This window comes from Pholcus phalangioides, unplaced genomic scaffold, assembly GCF_987345545.1.
Source record: "Pholcus phalangioides strain wild (caught in Gottingen) unplaced genomic scaffold, Ppha-v1.0 ptg000028l_1, whole genome shotgun sequence".
Lineage (NCBI taxonomy): Eukaryota > Metazoa > Arthropoda > Arachnida > Araneae > Pholcidae > Pholcus > Pholcus phalangioides.
This window is the reverse complement of record NW_028301618.1, coordinates 8,116,485-8,137,200: the sequence shown is the minus strand read 5'-3', so window position 1 is coordinate 8,137,200 and position 20,716 is coordinate 8,116,485. Positions and strand designations below refer to the sequence as shown.

The 20,716-nt window shown below is 35.1% G+C and overlaps 1 protein-coding gene across 1 annotated transcript in view; it reads right to left on the bottom strand.

The window, feature by feature from the left end:
• Positions 1-9,306: 9,306 nt before the first annotated feature.
• Positions 9,307-20,716, bottom strand: part of LOC149067885 (uncharacterized) — a 31,158-nt gene continuing 19,748 nt past the window's right edge. The window contains exons 2-3 of the mRNA XM_089252026.1: positions 17,314-17,368; positions 9,307-9,796 (exon numbers count right to left, since the gene is read on the bottom strand). Of these exons, the coding sequence (XP_089108152.1) occupies positions 9,467-9,796; positions 17,314-17,368 (385 nt within the window). The 3' untranslated portion in view covers positions 9,307-9,466. The remainder of the gene's footprint in view (positions 9,797-17,313; positions 17,369-20,716) is intronic.

Below are 20,716 nucleotides of genomic sequence, written 5' to 3'. Positions count from 1 at the left end.
GAGAAATTTGTCCCGTGAAATACGGATGATCCAATGCACCTACACAGGAAGTCGCTTCTCCGACACATCGTCCTTATTCCGCCTGCCTTCACTCCATTCGCAGCTGAAGATACCTGCCTTCGTTCCATTCGCAGCTGAAGATCTATGCCTAGGTTTTGTTCACCGCTCAAAATCTCTGCCTCGGCTTTATTCGCAGCTGAAGATGCCTGTACCTCAGCTCCGTTCGGAGCTGAATATTTCTGCCTCCACTCATTTCGGAGCTGAATATCATTTCCTCCACTCATTTCGGAGCTGAATATCTTTTCCTCCACTCATTTCGGAGCTGAATATTTCTGCCTCCATTCATTTCACAGTTTAAGATGTCTGTATCAGCTTCTTTCCCAGCTGAATATTTCTGCCTCTGCTCCATTCGCAGCAGCTGAAGATGTCTGCCTTTGCTCAGGAACGGATCCAGGGCTGGGGGCGATAGGTAAGAACCGAATAATATTGTAAAATTTTCCTGTCCCGTAAAATATGAGACGATCCAACGAACTTACGCAATTCGCTTCTCCCGACACATCGACCTGGATCCGCACCTGGCGGTGCCCCATACAGCCGCGTAGGTCGCACGGCCAAAAGAACTATCCCTTGTTAACAACACCGATTATGGTTTCTTTTCTGAAATGTTTCCAACTCTGCTTCAACATTACAAGAGGCATGGGCGGAGATATGGGGGGGGGGGGAATCCTCCCAGCGTCAAAGGTGGAGTCGACTGATCTAATGTATATATGAATTTGCATCATCATCTTGCTCGCTCCCCCCCCCCCCAGACTTCCAAGACTATCTCCACCTATGACAAGAGGGTGCTTGCTTGACACACAGCTGACCAAACCTCTAGTTGTGGCCCCGGCTCTACAATGGTCTTAAGGTGGCCTTGATGTGCAAATGAATAGGGGCAGAAAAGAGAAGGAATCTCTGCCCGTGCGGGATCTATTTTTTGTGCCCCCGATGACATTTCTCAGCTCAACAATTTTTTTTTTACCTTCCAACTCGGATTTGGCACCCTTTCCTAGAGAGGTTCCCGATGTCGCGCTGCACAGGTCGCACGGCCTCTGTGGGGGCGAAAGGCTTCAGCCTAAGTTTTTTATAATTTTTGTTTTTTTCATACTATAAATTATTTATCGAGGGTTATTACTTTCAAGACCCAAGGAGACATTTAAAAAAAAGGACCTCCACACAAGCAGACGACAGGTGAGATCGTAAAAAGTGCATTTTTCCACATTGCACTTTATAGTAATGTGCTGCCATCTAATATCAAATTTAAAAGTGACTCATGTGGTGATGAGGAAGTTTGAAGTAAAAAAACTATATTCTTTATTCCGCTCAGTTCCTTATAAACAAAGCTCATAAACTGAACTGGGAATTCAAACGGAAAGTTCGGTTATTTTATTAGAGCATAAGGAGACGTCCAAAACAAATAACCCTTAATAAGCAGACGACAGACCAAAAATCGCTTTGTTCGGTTCCCTACAAGCTAAGCTCACAAACAGAACTGGAAGATCGAACTGCCAGTTCAGTAATTTTTTCAAGACCCAAGGAGAAATCTAAAACAAAGGACCTCCACACAAGCAGACGACAGGTAAGATCGTAAAATGTGAATTTTTCCTCATTCCACTTTATAGTAATGTGCTGCCATCTAATATCAAATTTAAAAGTAACTCATGTGGTGATGAGGAAGTTCGAAGTAAAAAAACTATATTTTTCATTCCGCTCAGCTCCTTATAAACAAAGCTCATAAACTGAACTGGGAATTCAAACGGAAAGCTCGGTTATTTTATTAGAGCATAAGGAGACGTCCAAAACAAAGAACCTTTTAATGAGCAGACGACACACGGTTTGTTCGGTTCCCTACAAGCTAAGCTCACAAACAGAACTGGAAGATCGAACTGCCAGTTCAGTAATTTTTTCAGGACACAAGGAGAGCGACCAAAACAAGTAGCTTGGAGCGAAGCAGACGACAGAGATTCTGAGGTTTGCATCGAGCAATTTATATTACTAGAGGTAAGCTGACCATATTTACTCGAGAGAAATACGGGACATCGGGATTCCAAATACGGGACTTTGCCAATTATCGCCAAAAACGACGCCAAAACCAAACAAAGTTGCCAAATATTGTTGAAATTACGGAAAATCACAATGGCGGGAAATGATGCATTACTGCAAATTGCAGTGGATTAAAATGTATTCCACGGAAAAAAAACTTTACCAAGGCAAATGTGGGAGATTAATATCCCATATATAGTTGTAACTATCATAAAATAATTTGAGTCGAAAAATAATTTCAATCTTCGACTTTAATAAAGAATAAAAATTCAAGTAGGCTTCGTGTGAAATACGGGAAAAACCGGGACACTTTTGCCAAAAAGTCGGGACGGCCAAAAAAAGAGAAAATACGGGACGTATGGTCACCTTAACTAGAGGGAGCACACCCAGCGATGGCACCGACATCAAATGCAAGGAAATCACGTGACTCGATGAAAACAAAGTTCCCGCCTGGCAATTTACCCATAGAAATTAAAGATTGAAAAAAGGATGGAGGTCAAAAAAGATTAAATTATTTTTCATTAATACAGGAATAATTTATTTCATTAATTGTTGAATTTTCCTTCATCTCAATTCTGGATTTTCTTTCATTAATTCTGGAATTTTCCTCCATTATTTCTTGAATTTTCCTCCATTATTTCTTGAATTTTCTTTGATCAATTCTGGAATTATTCCCTAGATTAATTATTATTTCTTTCATTACTTCTGGAATAATTGCTTTCATCAATTCTGGATTTGTTTCTTTCATTAATGCTGAAATTATTTCTTTCATTAATGCTGGAATAATTTCTTTCATTGATTCTGAAATTATATCTCATTAATTCTGATATTGTCTCTTTCATTAATTTTGGAATTATCTCTTTTCATCATTCTGGAGTTATATTTCATTAATTTTGGAATTATCTCTTTTCATCATTCTGGAGTTATATTTCATTAATTTTGGAATTATCTCTTTCCATCATTCTGGAGTTATATTTCATTAATTTTGGAATTATCTCTTTCCATCATTCTGGAGTTATATTTCATTAATTTTGGAATTATCTCTTTCCATCATTCTGGAGTTATATTTCATTAATTTTGGAATTATCTCTTTCCATCATTCTGGAGTTATATTTCATTAATTTTGGAATTATCTCTTTCCATCATTCTGGAGTTATATTTCATTAATTTTGGAATTATCTCTTTCCATCATTCTGGAGTTATATTTCATTAATTTTGGAATTATCTCATCGATGCTGAAATTATTTCTTTCATTGTATTGTTTTAAACTCGTATCTATGTCATAAGAAAATAACGGGGATTGTTTTCACCGAGTCACGTGATGTTCCGACGAACGATGTTGCGGGACAACCAAGACCGTTGACGTCATGCTCTCTCCAGTAATATAACCTCGATGGAGGCTTGATTTATATACTGTTGGTGCTGCCATCTAATCTGAAACTACGATGTACTACCTGAAATTTCAGGTAGTACATCGCATGGTGGAAGTCCGATGGCCACCGGGTCACTCGTTTTCAAAAAGCGTATTTTTGATAACTCGAAAACTAAATATCGCAGACCCGTCGTGTTTGGTGTCAATCCCATCCGAATATAGTCAGTAAATCTCATGGTGGAGGTCCGAGGGTAGCCGGGTCACTCCTTTCCGAGATGTGTATTTTTTTTTAACTTGCAAACTAATCGTTCCAGACCCGTCGTGTTTGGTGTCAATACCGTATAGTCATTAAATCTCATGGTGAAGGTCCGAAGGTCACCGGGTCACTCCTTTCCGAGATGCTTATTTTTTTTTTTAACTTGCAAACTAATCGTCCCAGACCGGTCGTGTTTGGTATCAATTCCATCCGAATATAGTCAGTAAATCTCATGGTGGAGGTCCGAGGGTCACCCGTTTTCGAGATGCGTATTCTTTATAACTTGAAAACTAAATATCGCAGACCCGTCGTGTTTGGTGTCAAACCTATCCAAATGTAGTCAGTTATTGCGTGGTGGAAGTTGGTTGGGGGGGGGGGGGGGTATTGGCCTCGCTAGTAATTTATAAATTCAAAAACTCTGAGTTTTCACACATTGTTTCTTATTCAGCCCTGTCGTCACCACCACCAAAGAACCAAGAACACCAGCGATTAACAAATCAGAAGTCGAAAATGAAAGAGCTCTTCACATACAAGCACCTAGATGTTTAATGAAGTTTTGTTTTCATATTGGGAGGGGAAGAGGATCGAATAAGAAAAAGACAAAAAACTTTCACAAAAGAGAACTGGGTCAGGAAATAGATCAATTACAAAAAAAGAAGAAAGAAAAACGCTTTTTATCACACTTTCGACAAAAAACAATCTCTGTACACTGAGAGGAATCGTTCGACTAATAATAATATTGCATATATGATATCGAAGAAGAAAATAAACAATAAGGTAATAAATACCATTGTCAGTTATCGTTATCACAATTAATTAGAGTTGTTGCTGTCATCGTAATAAGGCGCAATTGTGACGAATGCACACAAATGTCCCTGTTTTTCAGTTTGAAGCGCAGGTGGGAAGGAGGATCAGGGAAAAACTTACACACGCATGCGAATGTTGGTCCTAACAGGTTTTTTTTCTCCCATTTCTCTCTTTTTAAAAAATACACACCAATCAATCGATATCCATTCACACGATATAATACAACAATATTGTGGCACTATAGAGGGCATTACAAAAAAAACAAAAGACGGAAGGCGAGAAATAGAGGAGAAAAAAAATGTACATAATTCTTCGTGTAGAACCCGCTTACACTCGAGAAATATATCTTTTATACAAACACTTCAGCGCAATATACACATACATACAGGATTCCAAAAAATTAATACTGCAATCAACGAAAGATTTCCTCTATTAATTTCTGTGAACAATTTCTTTTTGCTGTACAAATATTGGCATCGCTAATAATGGCTAGTTAATCATCATATTCAAGTTTTGGTAGTGAAAAAAATAACTTTTTCGAAGAAAAAAATGGAATGGTTTTGCTTGAAGTATATAAGTCATATAAACTATGAAGCAAGATTCAATACATCATACAAGTGAATGTCTGGTTATTTTTTATCATATGCGTCTGTAGTTCTTTCTTGAGGTTTAGTGGCGTTGGAAAATGCCTCATTCTGACTGATAAGATCATTTCAAAACCACGAAAAAAGTTCTGTTTCAATTAGGACCATAATACTATGCCATTTAGTTGGGAACTCAGTTATACAATCTGTTTAAGGACGATGACAGAAGGCTTCATGGTTTATCAAAAAAGAAAATTTGACACAGACATGAAACAAATAGGGTTCATAATAATCCATCCATAGGTCAAATTGAAAAGTATAGAGAATTACACAAAAAGGATGATATCGCAAAAAAAAATCTAAAAAAACAACACAAAATAATACTAAAGACAAAAATAATTCAATTTGTACGAGAATCAATCGTTAATCATAATGTGACACAAAATTACAATGTAATTGTTATTACGTGGTCGTTTTTGAGAAACATGTTCTCTGGATGCTTCTAAGTGAAAAGTACATTGGTAAAACTAAAATGCAACTATATAATTTCCAAAAATGGTTAACTTTACATATTTGCTTTTCTGGATATAATCAACGAACTTAAATCTTTATTATGATTTATGATCAAAGAACAATAACAAAGATAACTGGAGAAGAAAAAATAAATTGCTCTCTCAATTTCAATCATCCCATATGTATTTTTGTGACAATGTCAAGCACACGCGAAAAATTCAGGCAAAAAAAAAATTAACACATAAAAGAAACCACCACATAAGTAAAAAAGAAAAACATTACGGGCCAATATGATAACTCTTGTATCGACTGACATGGTCTGTGCGGATTCAAGAGCCAGTGTGTCAAATGCATTCTGGGTGAGAGAGAGAGATTGAGATACATATTATATACTTAATACAGATTTGTGATTAATGTACTGTAAGAAACCATTCAAATGGTAGCAGCGTGCGAAAACAGGAAAATACAAAAACTGCAGCAGCTGTTACAAGTGAGATTCTGATACCACAAAGATAGACATTGAAACACGATTACAGATGATAAAGTTTAAAAAGGAACATAATCAGGAGATAGATTGTGTTGTACTGTTGAAGAAATTTGACATTTCCATTCGCTTAAAAAAAATCGAGCTTTTGAATTTACGAAACTAATAACTGTCCAGTCTCAAATTTTCACATTAATCAAGTTTAGCTGAATAACTTGTTAAGGAGCGATAACGATTGATTCCAGTAAAAAAAAACTTGTTCTGTTATATGGTCTAGTACAATTCAGTATTTGTCATGATAGAGGGGACGTTTGTATTTTTCTGATGTTTATTGGTCGCTGCTGTCTACACAGGGAAAAAAATTCAGAATTAACAGTTTCGATGGTTATAATATCAGCACAATCAAGGTTGAGAGTAGATAACTTTGAAATAAAATATCAGAACATATAACTGCATTGGCAATGAAATCATTTCATTGTTAATATAAAAAAAAAGTTTTCACTTCTATCTAGAAAAACAACATTCCAATCTCAATTGGCTCTTTTTTTTGCCCTAACTAAAAGGAATTCCTCGGCGATGAATAAGATTTTTGCTCCTACTTAGGCTGGGATCACACTATAAACGTTTTATGAAACTTGAAGTATACAATTAATAAGCACATTCTAACATTCAAGTAAATGTAACCAATTATGGTTTTTTTTTTCAAGTTTTGTAAAAGATCTTTTATTAAACTTTTAAAGTGTAACCCTGGCTTTAAAAACATAATTAACTGTGGGGGGGGGGGGGGAAAGGTTTATATCCCCATCTAAAAAAACTAAGAATACAATTCAGTGGTGATGGTGGAAAATTTCACTTCTAGTTAAGAGAGAATATCAATTGATTCCCACTCCACCTCAAAAAAAAAAAAAATTTAAATGCCAATTCATTGGCAATGAACATTTTTTCACTTCTAAAAAACAATCATTGATGAAAAATGATAATATTCTCAACTTTGACTTGGAAAACTGTGATTGTGGAATTTTCTTTCCTACCTTAAAAACAATTTGACGCGCCAATTCATCGACAATGAGAAAAGTTTTTACCGTCATTAAAAAAAAAGGATACCAATCATTCAGCTATATGTAATAAAAACAATTTCACTCCTACCTAAAAACAAAATTCCTTAGCAATGAAATACATTTTTACTCTTACTTAAAAAATAAACAGGATATCAATGAATTGGGTGCAAAAAAATTTTTTTCACTCCTATCTGTATAAAACTAAAAATTAATCAGAGATAGTGAAAATTTTCACTCCTACTTGAAAAAAAAGCTTGGGATAACAATTGATTGGCTATAAAAATGCTTCGTTCCCATCTCAAAGAAACAGATAATACCAATTCACTCCTACCAAAAAAAAAAAAATTCATTGTCAATGAAAATATTTTCAGAGATATCTCAACTTTTAAAAACTAATTTATTTCCAGATAAGGAATTTTCACAATCCTACTTAACCCTAGATAACTGTACTTAAATCAGTGTCAGTCTGTAGTCTACGAGACTAGTGGTCTATTAAATGAATGTTTAGTTATCTAGGGTTAAAACTGAGAATACCAATGATACACTATGAAAATCTAAAATGGATGTCAAAATTTTTATATTTGACGTCCATATTTTTTATGGGCATCTTTTTTCAACCACCTCATTGGCATTTTGCCTATTGTGGCCTTGTATTTTAAAAAAATATTTAACTCCACTCCTACCTGAAACGAAATTCATTGGCAATGAATAAAAATTTTGCATCTACTTTTTCTTTTAGAAAAAAAAAATTAACTATGAAGAAGGAAATGTTTCACTCTGATTAGAAAAAAAACAAAAATGTCAATTGGCTATTAAAAAATATTTCAACCTTATCTAAAAAATAAAAATCGACAATAAAAAAATTTTTCATTCCTGCTCAAAAAAATAAAAATTGGGACACTGTGAAATATGTTTCATCATTGCCATCTCAAATCAGCTATGAAAAAAAAAAATTTTTTACACCTACCAGAAAGAGAAAAGAAAAAATTCTTATCGTTGATGAAAATATTTTCAAATCCTACTTAAAAGTGAGAATACCAAGGGAAAACGATCACCATTTCATTAGCTATGGAAAAAAGTTTTACTCCCACCTGAGGAAACCGAGAATGCCAATTTGTTGACAATGAAAACTCCTACGCATCAATCATTTTGTTCTGGAAAACGTTTAAAATAACAATCCAATAAATACCTATCAAATTTTCATTTTATGAAAACAAACTATGGTTGCATTATCCGCAATTTAAAGACTGTTTATTGCAGTTCACAGTAAAAAAAAAAATGGGATAACGTGGGATGATGGTAAATAATAATGTAAAAATAACTTGAGCGACAACCACATAAGCAAACTAAATGCATCGACAAAAGGCGAGGAGAAAGCAGGATAAAAAAACATTTTCTTTTTCTCGTAAAAAGTTTTTTTCTTTCCTATATATATATATATTATAATATACGCTATATATACACACAAGACTACGAAATAATACACCTCTCAATAATGAGAGAAGGGGGAAATTCAAGTTCCGTACATTCATGTTATACATATAATAATCCAGATTTGTTTTCTTGACAGTGTCAAAAAAAGAAAAAAAATTTTTGACGACCCATACATGGTATGAGATTTTTTTCGTTTTGCCATTCTATACAATCGAGTGCAGGTTTTTGTCTGGAAGATCGTTCGTTTTTCCTATTTTTTGACAGCGGGAAAATAATCACTAACACGTTTTTCTAATAAATTAATATACACTTTTAAAAATCAGACCTAAAAAAAAGCAGGGTTTTCCTACGCAGATTCTTTTTACCGAACCTGCGAGCAAGAGAGGGAAACCAAAAACAAGCTCTTATATCGATTAAACTAAAGCAGAAGACAAATATATAATATACGAGTCTAAGGCTGGAATGAAAGTACGAGCGAACAAATTTGCCGGGTGGAAAGAAACTATGCTTTTAAAATGACATAAAATAAAACTATCGAACATGTATGCACACACACATATATATAATCCTTTTACATGTTCATTCAGGCACCTGCGCAACGGTATATATATATGTATGTCGATATATACCTGTCATGTAAAGATATCGAAGTGGAAAAAAAGGAAAATGTCAATGTCGTCTTCCCCTCATAATAACACAACGACGACGAGTATGCGCACGAAACACAGCCCCTTGTTTATACGTCATACATACATTATATATATATATATATTTTACATTCATTCATACATAGTCATCACAGATAGCTGCTGCTGAACAGTCGGCGGCGGAAGTTGAAACAGAGTCACACACAAACTCCATAGAATCAGCCAGTTGTTATAACAACGGCTGCTGCTGCGGCTGGCTTTGTTGCTGCTGCTGCTGTTGAATGTTCTGTTGTTGTTGCTGCTGCTGCATAGCAGCGGCGGCTGCTGCTTGAACTGCTGCAGCAATGTTGCTCTGAGTCTGTTGTTGTTGCTGCTGCTGCTGCTGCTGTAGCTGTTGTGACTGGGTTAGTTGGCTTAGAGTCTCTGTGGTGGCATTCGCACGTAGAAAGCTGTTCTCGTACTCCAGTAGAGAAATCTTCTCCATCAGCTCGGATATTTTCTCTTTCAGGACGTCTACCTCTTCCCGTACTGCGAACATTAAATGGCTCTTGACCAGGTCCTGGAATAGTTTTCATGGGGAAAAAGAAAAAGATTAGTTTATTGATTAAAAAAGCTTATAGGCAAAATCCCAACAGTTTTTCAATCAATTTTAGCAATGTTATCTCTATCTTTGGCCATAAAACCAATTTAATGATCAACGAAGTGCCACAATCAACTGCATTGAAAATATCATGATCTTGAATGTAAATTAATGATAAACAAAAAGAGGGAGTGTTCCGCCAGCCAACTCCACAACACTCAGAAAGGGGGAAAAAGCATACTACATCCAATCACTCTTACATGCAACGACCTAATAATGGCCAGAGCCAAGCAAGGGACAATGACAACCAACAAGACCTAACAAGGCTTATTGCACCAACATCCAATCCTCGTAGCCAATGACCCGATCTCGAAAGATTCCATACATGCCAGTTCAAGGAACATTCTGGGAAGTCATTGAATCCAATTTGACGTCAACGAACATGTACAAGTGATGAAACATAGGCATATTTGTTTTTTGTTCTTTTTTAAATTATTGGAAACCTGGGTTGGCAGGTTTCAGATGCATGGCAGTTTTTGATGGTTTAAACTGGTGTAAACGCATGGCAAAAACCTTCCATGAAAAACCTCAAATCCACATTATTGAAAAACCAGTTTGAAAAACCTCAATTGCTTTTGAATACAAAACTTCCTGTTGAAAATACAGATACTGATTGCATGTAATGTTTAAAAAATGACTGTTATACAAAGAATAAATACTTAATATGACTGAAAAATAGTTTTCTACTCTCTACAGAATTATTTTGGACAATAAATGTGTATTTTTCCTTGCAAAATAGAAAATTTGAATAAAGCATAGTATAAAGGCTGAAGTAAAATCTATGGAATGATTCAATTCAAGATGATTTACCTTACTAAATTGAATCGCTAAATGTAAAAAGGGGTCATGTCACATTTTTTCAATTTTTATGTTTTGATGGATTTGTGTAAGAGACGCCAACGCATCATTTTATGGTAAAATGGGTCAAGTCTCGCCTCTAGATGCTGAGAAAAAACTGATGTTAAAAGTAAAAGGTGTCAAGTCCAGGACATGACCCCTTTTTACAAATAACTTTTTATAAATAACAAATAACAAAAAAAACTGTAAACGAAGAAAACCCAAGAGGAAAACTCTGCTACCACCTGTTAGCAGTCTTTAGTTCTCAAGACTGCTAACGGGTGGTAGCAGAGTTTTCCTCTTGGGTTTTCTTCGTTTACAGTTTTTTTTGTTATTTGTTATTTATTGTTTTTTGTTTAAAAGGTAGTAGTTATCATGTAATTATGTTGTAATTATTAGTACAGAAAAGGAGCAAAAAATTTTATGATGAAATAGTAGAAGCTAAAGAACTTTGCCAAGAAAACAGCAATATTTTCTGTCTGTGTATTGACTATGAATATCCTTACCTCGGATTCCAGTGCAAGATATCTACTATTTTAGGCAACTGAGTGTTAATACCTTCGGTATTCATAACCCAAGAGATGGTAAAATGAAATGTTTCGTTTATGACAAAACAAATGGAGGCAAAGGGCACTAATAAAGTTATGTTCTTTTTGAAAAAATATATTGATGGAGCTGAAGATGGAAAGATCTTGTAACTTTTTATGGACAACTGTGGAGGGCAGAATAATAACACATTGATGAGGTTTTTGATGTTCTTAGTAGAGTCTGAACATTTTGAGGAAATTAAATTTCATTTCCCCATCAGAGGGCATTCTTTTTTACAGTGATAGGGATTTTGCCCTGATAAAAATACTTATCAAGAAGAATGTGAGATTGTTCACAGTGGATCAATATGTGGATTTGATCAACCAGAATGCATTAAAGTTTACTGTACGCAATACGTCAATGGTATTGGCTCATGAATCTTCCCACTAAGAAAACTTGGTGTATCTCTAATAATACTCCAAAGCAAAGCTTATTCATCGACAAAACTTCCAATAACCAAAGTAAAAGGGAATAAAACCAAAAAATACATCCCAATGGAGTATAACGATTTTTGGGACCAGATTTTTAGTGCACCAACCATTAACTCATTAGAGGCAACAGGAAGAGGAGTACTTTTGATCCCCATCTAATACAAAGTTGGTATAGTATAAAAAGCTAAATAAAGTTTGTTTCATTGCGTACATTTGTTTATTTATGTGTTTTCCTGAGACTTTCCATTAGAGAATTGGGAACGGTTATGTCAGGGAGAATTTCTAAGAAAAGGAAAACATGGTACTGAAAGTAGAATCCTACTGCAATAATGTGGAAGTGAGCATGAATTACAAATTCACTAACTGAAGGATGTGCCTAGACAAGAAATGTATGGAGCTACTGAAAGGGACAAAGAACATCTAGAGTGAAAAAATAAGTCGTAAATTTCATGATGCATTAATACTTCATAGCAAATAATGGTTGACATTTTCTTAATTAGATGTAAAATTGTAAAAAGAATTGGAAAAAAAATTGATTCTACAAGTACAGTGATACTTCTGCTAACGAATGCCTTGGCTTACGAATGCCTTGGCTTACGAATTTTCTGGCTAACAAAGATTTTTTGTGATTTTTCTGCTTCTGCTAACCAATACAGATTTAGCTAACGAACATTTTCAATGATATGAATGCATATTTCAGATGTACCTACACTTCTTTCTCAAATTCTTTGAACCATTTCAAATAAAATGAAAGATTCAGCCAAAATAGAAAATGCACTGAAATAAAAGAGGTAGCTTATGTTTACAGAGCGTGCGTTCTTCCAGTGCATGACTCTTAACATCAAGCTGAACAGTCTGGGAGATTATCTTTTCCATCTGTATGTGTCACATACAGAAATGAGCTGACCAAATCACAAATGGATAGTGGATAGGGGCACTTATGAACTCGATTGGGTTGTGTCAACACAAGCTTTATAGTAGACAAAAGCTGGGGTGTTGGATGTGCACATGTGAAATAAATAAGATCTTCAGCGCCTCCCATCTTCCTGTGTATTCTCATTTATACAATTTTGAAGCTGTGCATTTCAGCATTCAATCAGTTTTTGCCTTTTTTATGGCATTTCTTGGTGTTTTCATAAAAAACTTATCCTTAAATTTTGGGCAGAACCTGAAACTAATCAAACGATTTTCCATAGAAACATATAGGAAATCACGTTAACGAACGTGATTCCAGAATGAATCATCTTTGTTAGCAGACATATCACTATAATATTAAAATACAATGTATCATTAAATTTGATTGTCAGTATCATGGCAATAAAAAAATCTTTGTGTTACCAGTTTTTTAATATTTACTTAAAAATTAATTCCATAATTAAAATTCAATATTGATCATTTCAAATTAAAAATAATTTTATTTCAATTAAAAATAATTTTATTTCAATTAAAAATAATTTTATTTCAATTAAAAATAATTTTATTTCAATTAAAAATAATTTTATTTCAATTTAAAATGTCAATTTTATTTCAATTTAAAATGTCAATTTTATTTATAATTGTGATGAGTTTTAAGAAAATTAATACTCTATATTCAACCAAAAATTTAGCCAAATATTCTGCCAAATCACTATTCATTCCATCCCTACTTTTAAGGTCACTCCTCTCACATATATTTTGAATAAACAGCTCTATTCCACTCAGTAAATTGAACACAGATAATCAAGAGTTTAGATAAAATGAACCATAAAATTATATATAATCTGTTCTAGACTTTGTAAGTCAAAAAATTCAATATTGAAAATAAATATTGTTTTAACTATTGTAATAAAATATTGTTTAAAAATAAAACATAATATACAAAAAAAATATTTCTCATCATGTGATATGCCATTGTGTTCAAAATATTATCCAAAAGCATTCATTTACGTTTTTGACCATTTTCGACAGTTTTTGATGGTTTAAACCAGTTTTTAGTGCTCGTCATGCCAAAAACCGGTTTTTGACATCAAAACCCAACCCTTTTGGAAACCCTTAAATATGGTCCTTAACAAGGGCGACAGCCGAAATTGATAGAAGTGGATGATAACATCAACAGCAATTATATAAAACTGGAAATATTCTTACTTGCGTTCATCAATGCAGAAAAGCCAAAATGAATTGGATTTCTTTCCTTTCTCTGCCAGTGTCATGATGAGAAGGTTAGTTTCAAGCTAGGGTGCCAAGGAATTTAGAACATCCAGAAGTTTTGATGCAGTAGCAAGAACAGAGTCGCTGCATGAATAAAACAGGCATTTTGACACCTTATCTTTTTAACTTTTGCTTGTAGAAATCAGGGTTGGGTTTTGATATGACAAGTGTCAAAAATTTGTTTAAACCGTCAAAAACCTAAATGAATGCCTTTTGATAATGTTTTGAACACAATAGGTATATAAAATGATGAAAAACTTACTTTTTGTATATTACAATGTTTTATTGCTAAACATACAGTAATTAAAAATTAAAACAAAATATTAATTATAATTTGCAATTTTGAATTTCAACATAAGTCTTGAACATATAAAATATAATTTTGTGGTTAATATCTAAGCTACTGATTACCTGTGTCCAATTTGCTAAGCGGAATAGAGCTGCTTATTTAAAATATGTATGATAGGGACATCACAGAGTTGGGTTTTCGACAATCAGTATTAAAACTGTAAAAAAATCTTATTGTCAATGTTGTCAAATAGTTTTTAACCTATAGATATGCTAAATAAAAAAACACTTTTATGTAGATTAAAGGGTTTTATATTCAGAATTATAATTACTGAGAATCTATTTTGATATTTTAAATTTTCTGATCTGCCCAAAATTTTATTCCATGTAAAAATTCTCACACAGAATCTGTTAATAGACTAATTAAACACATTTATTTTCATCTAAAAATTTCTTAGAGTTCAGGGTGTATAAATTAAGAGTTTTAAAGAGTATTTTCAACCAAAGCAGAGCCGATAGGACTTGATACCCAAAGCATTTGTTTTGAAAAATTTAAAATTAAATACAGCTTCAATTGGAAAACCATTGCATTATAAATGCTAGTAAATACAGTTAAACCTTGTTAGTGCGTCACCCGGTTAACACGTCACTCCACCTACCGGATCACTTTTTGGAAGTCCCAATTATCCTCATGCAGGAATTGGAACAGCTACGGCTTACTCCGTTTAACGAGTCACTCCGCTTATCAAGTCATATTTTAGCTCTCCCAAGAGTGACTCATTAACGAGGTTTGACTGTATACTATATCATAGTGCAGAAGTAAGAATAACTAAGTTTGACTAAAGATAAGTTACAGGAGTTTCTTAAGCTTCATGTACAAGCTAGCATTGCCAAATTAAATGACATTTAAGTTCTACAGTTTAGTATTTTGATCTCTAGATTTTTGTGTATTTTGTATTTTTTTATATTTGTATGCTCAATGTTATGCACAATAAGAGTATCTCAGTGATTATCTATATAATTTAATAACAGAAATCAACATTTTATATATGATGTAATAAACTTTTTTAAACACTTATCTGTTGTAAAAAAGAGTACAGGTGGTTTTTTGTAAAAAGAACAGATGGTTTATATCAATGCACATATATAAGCAGGTGAAGAAATTTTGGAAGGTCAAGAATCATCTTGAATCAGAGAATGTCAAATCAATCCATAGTTTTCCCTTCAGCGTTTATGCTATGCTTTATTCAAATTGTATATTTTATAAAGAAAACAACAATATATATTTTGTGCAAAATAATTCATAATAATCATATTAAATATTTATTCTTTGTATAACATAAACCATGTGTTTATTTACACAATTGTATCTCATGTTATTAAAATGCTGCACTTAGATTTGACACTGCCGTGAGCATGACTCAGTAGAGCCATTAGAAAATTTAATCAAGTGTGAAACAAACATATGTACAGGGTGTCCTGTAAACCCTAACTTGGCCTTTATCTCATCAACGACTTATCGTAGAACAGCGGTTCTCAACCTATTCTGACTCACGAAGCCCTTTCAAACGTATAATTTCTATGGCGGAGTCCCAAGTTTGGCTCGAGGAGCCCTTTTTAATATATAACTTATATGGTGGAATCATTCAGACCTTTTTATTTATTTATTAATCAAATTTACTGATTTATTTTACTTCCCTCGAGCTACTGCAGAGCCCCTGGGAAGTGCCCAAGGGCCCCGTGGAGTACCGGTTGAGAACCACTGTTGTAGAAGAATGGTTTCAATCAAAAGAAATTCTCAAAATGTGTTAAAAAAATGCCCGTACCAGTTTTGAGAGTGAAAATACAGTATGTCACAAAATAGAAAAGATCTTGAGTTTTTATATGGATGCCCTGTCTAATTAAAGAGTCGCTGCTCTCTCTCTTCTGTGTGAGGCCAAAAAAAATTTCACGTTTCTAAGCACAACATTCGCTGAGATATTTGAATTAAAATATTGGAGAAATTTTGGGAAAGAACAGTATAAATAAGGGATAGGAGCATTGTCTGTCAGTTTATGCTGTTCTTTCTCAACATTTCTCCGATTTTTGAATTTTTATCTCAGCAAATTCAAACAAATCGCTTAGAAATGTGAAATTTTTTTTGTTGGCCGCAGAAGAGACAGGGCAAATTCTCTCTAATTGGATTTTTTTAGGACAAGACATACATATAAAAAAATTTTATTTTATTTTATGACACCGTATTTTCACTCTTAAAACTAGTACAGGGCGATTTTTTAACATATTTTGATTATTTTTTTAAAAATTGGAATCATTTCTATATGACAATCGCTGATGATAATAAAGGCTGAGTTAGGACTTACAGGATGTCCTACCCTGTCCTAAATTATAAATAAAAGAGTTTATGAAAATTAATTAATACAGATAATTAATGTAATTGATTACAGGGGAAAAAAAAGATTATCCAAGAGGGTGCGGGAAGGCAAGTCGTATTGCACTGGGGTGCGGGGTGGAAAAAGGTCAAGAACCACCGATTTACAGAGAGGTTGGATTCACACAGTATCTAGGCTGATAACCAATCCAGACAATCTCCAGCCAGAGAGTTAGATTTCCCCCCTCCCCAGAAGATGCAAACAAAACATCTGAAAGTGTTCTAAACATCTTTCCTCATTCGCAGGGGGGGGGGCAGATGAACTTCCCTGCTGTGCTCCAGAATCAATAATAATCATACATAAGCTGGAGAGGGAGGGGGAAATCAGACTCTGGAAATAGCATCATCGCAAGGAGACAAATGAAAAATACTTTATGAGCAAGGCAACTTAATAACTATAAGTTTTATTAAGTATATTAATATATTGGATCAGTCAGCCCTATCACTGATTCTAGGGAGGGGAGGCACTGCCATTCATGACAAACACCCCCCCCCCCCCAATATCTCTGTCTATGTCATAAGCTAGTCTATTCCCGATACACCACTCTCATCAACATGCCAAACAGAATAACTTGCTCATGTATGTGAGCTCACCACGGTACTCGAGAAAAAAGTGGGCATAAAACTTTTCTTTATTACTGAGCTATAACACGAGTAATGAAAAAGTTAATACATACCATTGCCTGTTCGATTTTGTTATCGATAGCGACTGTGCTACCTCCACCAGGTGCACTAGATAAAAAATAAGAAAACGTCAAAATGATACTAAAAAATGATACTAAAAAATGATACAACATGTTACACTATTGACAATCTAAGGTAAACTGATAAAAAAAACACATTATGGCGATTTGCAGAGAAGTAAACACGCTGTCACTATGGGAAGAAGCATCCATTTTCACTCCAACAAAATCGGTTCAAAATAGTATATTTTTGTGGAAGTGTCGGAAAGTGGTAAATGAGCACCCATTTAATAGATGCTGTCCAATGCGGCTCACACAAGAAAACAGCAGAATTCTGTGCGGAAATAACTGAAAGGGCTATGGATACTATCAAGCAAAAGTATAATAAAAGTGTTTTTGCTGTTTGTTGCAATAACGAGAACAAAATGAAAAAATTTTGTGACATAATTGTCCAGAACCATCCACATGTCCTTGCTTTTGGCTGCTCAGCCCATTTTATGAATCTTCTTGTTAAGGATATCACCCCTAAAAATGTGGTAAAATATGTAGTAGAAATACAAAAATATTTTAGACAACACCATGGACCACTTGGGTGGCTTATAGAAAAAGATTAACAAAAGCCACAATTACCTAATGAAACAAGGTGGAATTCTGAAGAAGCTTGTCTTTCTTCATTCATCCATAATTACCAAAAATATGTAGAAATATCCATTGAACATAAATAAATTGAAAAAAGTATCGTGATGTTTTCAGATAACAAAGGATTATATAGAGCATACATAAACTTGCAAGTACAGTTATCGAGTATTGGTAAAGCCCTAGATAATTTACAAAGAGATAGCTGTACTCTTGGACAGACAGTAGAAATATGGCTAGATGTATTGGAAAGTAAAGAATTATCTTTGTATAAGGAGTATGTTGCATATCGCTTTGAAAAAGGACTAACTTCATTTCATTTTCTTGCAAATATGACTGATCCTGTTTTGAGAGGAAAAAGATTAACTAAGGAACAAGAAGCTTGCTGAACAATGGATAGAAAAACCAAATTCAGAATTTGTTATTGCACTACAGATGTTTCAATAGAAGCATACACAGATTTCTATCCAGGAGCAATGTTTTCACAAAACGTGATAGTCAGTTGAAGCGAAAAAGTGGTGGAAAATCATGCATTGCATGCACCAGGGCGCCACGGGAAAGTTTGAGAATGCTGAATTAATTTCCAGTCCAATGACTTACAGCACAGTAACATCAGTGGATAACATGTTTATTTCTTGGATAAAGTGCACAAGATAAGCCAGATAATAAGATTATAAATACTAATAAAAATAGCCAGACTATAAATCAAATTAGATAAATAACTGTTGCTCTTATTTAATTCTGATTCGGATGAGTCTGATATTGAAGGTTTTCGATTGAACTGTAAATTTTGTTTTGTGAGTAAATAATGTTGTTGTTTCGTAAATAAATTTTATTAATTAGCATACCAATGGATGCTAATCCAAAACTTTCAAATTCAGACTCATCAGAATACTCATCAGGCTGATAACATCATTTTCTGCAGATAGTCTGCAACAGTAGATAAGTCACATGTTTAAATTTTTAACCACTTTTAACAGATAGTCCACGGATTCTACGAGGAAAATACCACGGGCGGAGATAGGTAGTGATGCCCCCCTCAGCGTCAAAGGTAAAGCCGACTGATCTAATTTGCGTATATATTGCGTGAATACACTGCTGGCCACCGTAAATGCAACACCCTGAAGGAAACATGCAATAATATGAAATTTACAACATGCATTAGCGGAGGTGAGATATGCAAATGATTAGAATTTCAGCGCAGACGCACATCACGCGCGCCTGTGGCGCCACTTCAAAGCGCTATTTAAGGCTTGGAGATTTCGACGATTTGAAGTACGGCAATTGTGTTTTTCTTGTGGTTTTTTCAAAAAAAACGATCAATTATGCCTCGTAGAAAACAGCGATCATCTTTTGTTCAAGTATCCGAGTTCGACAGAGGAAGGATAGTGGCCTACCGAGATTGTGGATTATCTTTCAGGGAAATCGGTAGTCGTGTTGGACGAAACCAAACAACTGTAATGCGGATATGTGATCGTTGGATGCAGGAGGGTACGACGGACCGACATGTTCGATCGCATCCACCTCAGTGCACCACTTCACGTGATGACAGGCGTATTGTGCGTATGGCAGTGACGGATCACGAACCATAGCACAGCACATTCAGTCTGTACCGCATCATCCAGTGTCTGCGCGTACCATTCGACGCCGTTTACAGCAGAGTGGTCTGTCCGCAAGACGTCCATTGCTTCATCTACCCTTGACGCAGAACCACAGACGTCTCCGCCGCCAATGGTGTGATGAAAGAAGGATGTGGACGGCACAATGGAATGAAATTGTCTTTACTGACGAGTCACGCTTCGGTATGCAACACCACGATGGTCGGATTCGAGTCTGGAGACACCGTGGAGAGAGGATGCTGAACAGCTGCGTTATGCACCGCCACACTGGTCCTGCACCGGGTATTATGGTATGGGGCGGTATTGGATATCACTCTCGCACTCCTCTAGTACGTATTGCCGGTACTTTAAAAAGCCAGCGCTACATCTCCGAGCTGTTGGAGCCAGTTGTCCTTCCTTACCTTCAGGGCTTGCCCACAGCCATATTTCAACAGGATAATGCGCGACCACACGTGGCACGCATTGTCCAAAGGTTCTTCGTCAATCGCCAGATTGATTTGCTTCCCTGGCCAGCTCGCTCTCCGGATCTTTCGCCGATAGAAAACATGTGGTCCATGGTTGCTCAACGATTGACCCAGATTACATCCCCAGCTGCCGCACCAGATCAACTTTGACAACGCGTGGAAGCTGCTTGGTCTGCTGTACCCTAAGAACACATCCAAAGTCTCTTTGAATCAATGCCGAGGCGTGTGGCAGCGGTGATCTCCAACAATGGCGGCTACTCTGGCTACTGATTTTGGCAGGAACCACACTTCACAGAAGTCTATAAATTTAATCATTTGATGCTTGGTCAACATGTTATCTACAAAATAAATATTGTTGCGATATCTCTTGTCTTTCTTGGTGTTGCAATTTGGGTGGCCAGCAGTGTATATAAGTATTTGCGTATATATGAATTCACATCATCATGCCCCTTAGACTTTCAAGTCTATCTCCGCCTATGGAAAATATGGTACTTTATTTTCTTTGGGCTCAAAGGTACTAAATCCCATACTTTTCTTTCATTAAATGAGTCTATTTCTTCCGACACTGCTTTATTCCACTCGACATTCTGCAGAGATTTCCGAGCATGTATAGTGTTGCGGAATGTCAATATCTGTTTGAAATATTTGTAAGTTCCCCATTTTTTTTAAGACATTAAG